At 38.3% G+C, this 3724-nt stretch overlaps 1 protein-coding gene across 3 annotated transcripts in view; it reads right to left on the bottom strand.

Annotated features, from left to right (window-relative positions):
- LOC106531303 (erlin-2) overlaps window positions 1-3724 on the bottom strand; it is a gene marked incomplete at its 3' end in the record, with an annotated part of 24747 nt that overhangs the window by 15570 nt on the left and 5453 nt on the right. For all 3 annotated transcript variants that reach the window (XM_014027131.1, XM_014027130.1, XM_014027132.1), the window contains 3 exon segments: window positions 1275-1400; window positions 1487-1548; window positions 1676-1722. In XM_014027131.1, the coding sequence (XP_013882585.1) occupies window positions 1275-1400; window positions 1487-1548; window positions 1676-1722 (235 nt within the window).

The raw sequence follows: 3724 nt of genomic DNA on the forward strand, positions 1-3724 counted from the left end.
AGTAAGTAAGTAAGTAAGTAAGTAAGTAAGTAAGTAAGTAAGTAAGTAAGTAAGTAAGTAACTGGTGCATTTATAATTTCCAGCAAAGACTTAAGAGTCAAGAAACAAGTCTTTTCCTCCTTTCCTGACAAAGTTGTACAAATCAAGAAATAAATGGGGGGAAACAAATTAAATGAAAGGTTAAAACAAAAGTTACAATAATATAGGATGTAAAAAGTCATTTAACAAAGTTATTTTTCTTACAACTTCTGATAGCCTTTGAATAAAAGAGGATTTATTTWTCTTTTACAACTCAAACATCATCACTAGCTACGTTTACATGCACAAAATCCTTTGATCGGATTGAAATGTATTTGGATCAAATAATCGGAATGTATCGTTGCATGGACACAATCCGATCATGACGAGTGTTTACATGCACCGGGCTTTTATTCAGAATAGAAGCACGGACATGCGCAGTTGCTAACTTTCACCAAAAAAAAAGTTTTACTTTCGTCATGCACATAAACAAACATCTTCTGAGCTCAGAATGGACCTGCGACAGGTTTTAATAATGGTGGAGATGTTACTGCACTCTGGTTCAGCTGCAGGTGACGCAGATTATTATTATTATTTTTTTGCGAAGCAGTGCAGGCTGTGTGTCTTCTTTACTGAATGAGAAAATGGGAGGAAAAGTTCTGTGCTGCTGTCCCTCCCTCCACAAAAGAGCAGAAACTGCTGGATGAAAGTCAGCAGACGTGCACAGTCAGGTCAGTTTTCCACAACCAGAATAAAATGATCGGATTAAGTGTTTACACGCACGCTGTTTGGATTATTAATGGGCATTAATCACCTCTCTCATTCAGATTACAAATTCATTTGTATCGGGCYGGATCAGGTCAGAATAATCCGAATGGGGTATTTACATGACGCATTTTTATTCTGAATGGCCATTTAATCTGATTATGTCCATGTAAATGTAGCTACTGTGTGCTAAGCTATGGACTGAACTCAAACTCTGAGTCATAACTTCTGCAGCATTACAGCACAGTACAGGGCTTAAATTACTGCTCTCAGGCAAAAACTTGTCCAAAATAAGCAACAAGTATTTTAAACAACATGAAAATAACCCCAGTGATGGAAGTGTTGGAAGACATTGTTATAAAGGCTAAAACCTCTTGCAACAGATTATGATTTGCTCATTAGGAGAATACATGGTTTCCTATTCCTGTTATTACATTTGTACTGGGATGTTCCCACTTTAATTCACTGTTCTTGCAGTTCATGGCTCTCACCGAACAGACCGATGTAGACCTCCTGCAGTGAGTGAACGCTGCAGAACTGGTTGAGTTCATGGTGCACTTTGTTGAAAATCAAAGCTTTGTCATAATCTGCTGTGAAGTTCCTCACTATGTCGTACACTGCAGAGGAAAGCAAGTGCTTGGATTACAGCAGGATAGTGTATTTAATCTGACAACATTCCAGCAGAAGAATCATGGTCTGGTACCTGCTGATGGAATGAGGTAGTTCACCACTTCTATACGGTCAAAGTAAATCATCACTCCTCCACTGAAATAAAAAAAWAATAATATAACATCAGTGTATAATTGCATAGTGTGTGGGTCTGTGTGGAGTTAGAGCTAAATGTAGTAATTCCAAGTCGATATGTGGTTTAATAGTAAAAAAGCAAACCCACCTTGTACCACAGGGTACATTCTTTACCTCATCCGTCTGCAACGTCGTCTAAAAGAGAAGTTGAAAGTGTTATTTCTGATTTTCTACAGCTTTCTGAAATCACTGCAAAACAGAAATGCAGTACAGGAAAGTGAGGCTGAGAATAAATCCACCAGGACTGTATAAAATCAGGGTATTTGGTAAATCAAACTGATGAAAATGAGTTTTAAACTAAATAAACAGCAGTAATATGACTTGTTCAGTTTCAGAACACACACCGCAAAAACCACTAAACTCTGTGTCAACACATAATCCACAACCTTCCCAGAAGGAGCAGAAAATATGGAGCYGTCACACGGGAACTAAGATCTACCCTAAATGTTTACATGGGWGTGCTAAAAGCTGAAAAGCTTTTCATTTTCATTCCAAGAGGAGAACTGCTGTCTCATCTTCAGCAGACCACAATGCTCATTTCTGTAAGGCTTTTTTTTCCTTCTGCCTTTTTCTGGAAAATGTGTAGCTAACCTTTAAAAAGGATCTGGCTGGACTTGTACATTTTTCATTACATCACACCGCCAACTCCAAATAGCCATTGGAATAATTACCACCTGTATAATGCAATACAACCTAATCGTGGAAAAGTAAAGAGAACTAACGGAAAAATACAGTATATACAGAATAAAGAAAAAGGTACTCCCCTTCCAACATCTGCTTCTAAAATAGCATCAAACTCCTAGACTTGCAGAAAGTCAGGGATTTTGTAAGAATGTACAGTAGGATAAGATTAAAAGTAGAACTGCACATTATATTGTTTAAGCTTTGTGCGCTAGCCACATTGCATGTCTTGGAATGTAGAAGGCAAATTAAATCAACATGTTATAGGGACTAAAACATAATTCACTGCAATAAACAGTCATGTGTTACATTCTTTGTTCTGACAGGTTTGAAGGAAATTAAATCCAGTCATATTTTATACTCTCTGATCAGTGCAACCACATGGTTTAAACAGAGAATGAGAGAATGTGTTTTCATATGAGACCTTTCTGTCTGCATAAACAAAAGTTAGCTACTTTCTATTGTCTGACATAAAGGTACCACCTTCAGGGGTGTGAGCAGGAAGTCAGACACAGTGGAAGAAAGAAGTATTTGATCTCTTGCTGATTTTGAAAGTTTGTCCATTTACAAAGACATGAACAGTCTATAGTTTTAAGAGTAAGTTCATTTTAACAGTGAGGGAAAAAAGAAATCAGAAAATCACATTGTACAAATTATATAAATTTATTTGCATTTTGCAGAGAGAAATAAGTATCGGATCCCTCTGGCAAACAACTTAAAACTTGTTGGCAAGCACAGCAGTCAGGCATTTTTTGTGGTTGATGATGAGGTTTGCACACATCAGGAGGAATGATGGTCCACTCCTCTTTGCACATCATCTCTAAATCATTAAGATTTTGAAGCTGTCACTTGGCAACTCAGAGTTGTAGCTCCCTCTACAGGTTTTTGATGGGATTAAGGTCTGGAGACAGGCTAGGCCACTCCATGACCTCAATGTGCTTCTTTTTGAGCCTCTCCTTTGTTGTTGTATGTTTTGGGACAATGTCATGCTGGAAGACTCAACCTGGCAGAGGGGAGGAGGTTGTCACTCAGGATTTTACGGTACATGGCTCACTGGTCACTGTAAGTCAACAGACATGTCTCCCCTTGCTTGCTTCACTCTCTGTTCCTGTCCAGCTAACTTTAGCAGCCACCTGCACGGCTTGTCTCTCTCTCTCAGCTGGTCCTTCTGCAGGTTTATCTTCTCTGACAGCTCCTTTTAAAGAGCCAATATTATGTGTTTCTCAGGCATACATTTAAATACTATACCATAATAAAGTATCTATGTCACCTTTAGCTGTTATTAAAATGCTGTTTTATGTTTAAATAGAAAATAAACTTATCTTCTCATCACTTCCTCTTCTAAACGCCTTGAAATTGGCCTCTGTCTCTTTAAGAACTAACTTCCGCTTCCGTTTTGCCCATTTTGGTCCAGAGGTGTGGGTGTCGTGCTCGCGGTGTGTGTGTGTGTGTGTGT

This window comes from Austrofundulus limnaeus, unplaced genomic scaffold (assembly GCF_001266775.1).
Source record: "Austrofundulus limnaeus strain Quisiro unplaced genomic scaffold, Austrofundulus_limnaeus-1.0 Scaffold618, whole genome shotgun sequence".
Taxonomy (NCBI): domain Eukaryota; kingdom Metazoa; phylum Chordata; class Actinopteri; order Cyprinodontiformes; family Rivulidae; genus Austrofundulus; species Austrofundulus limnaeus.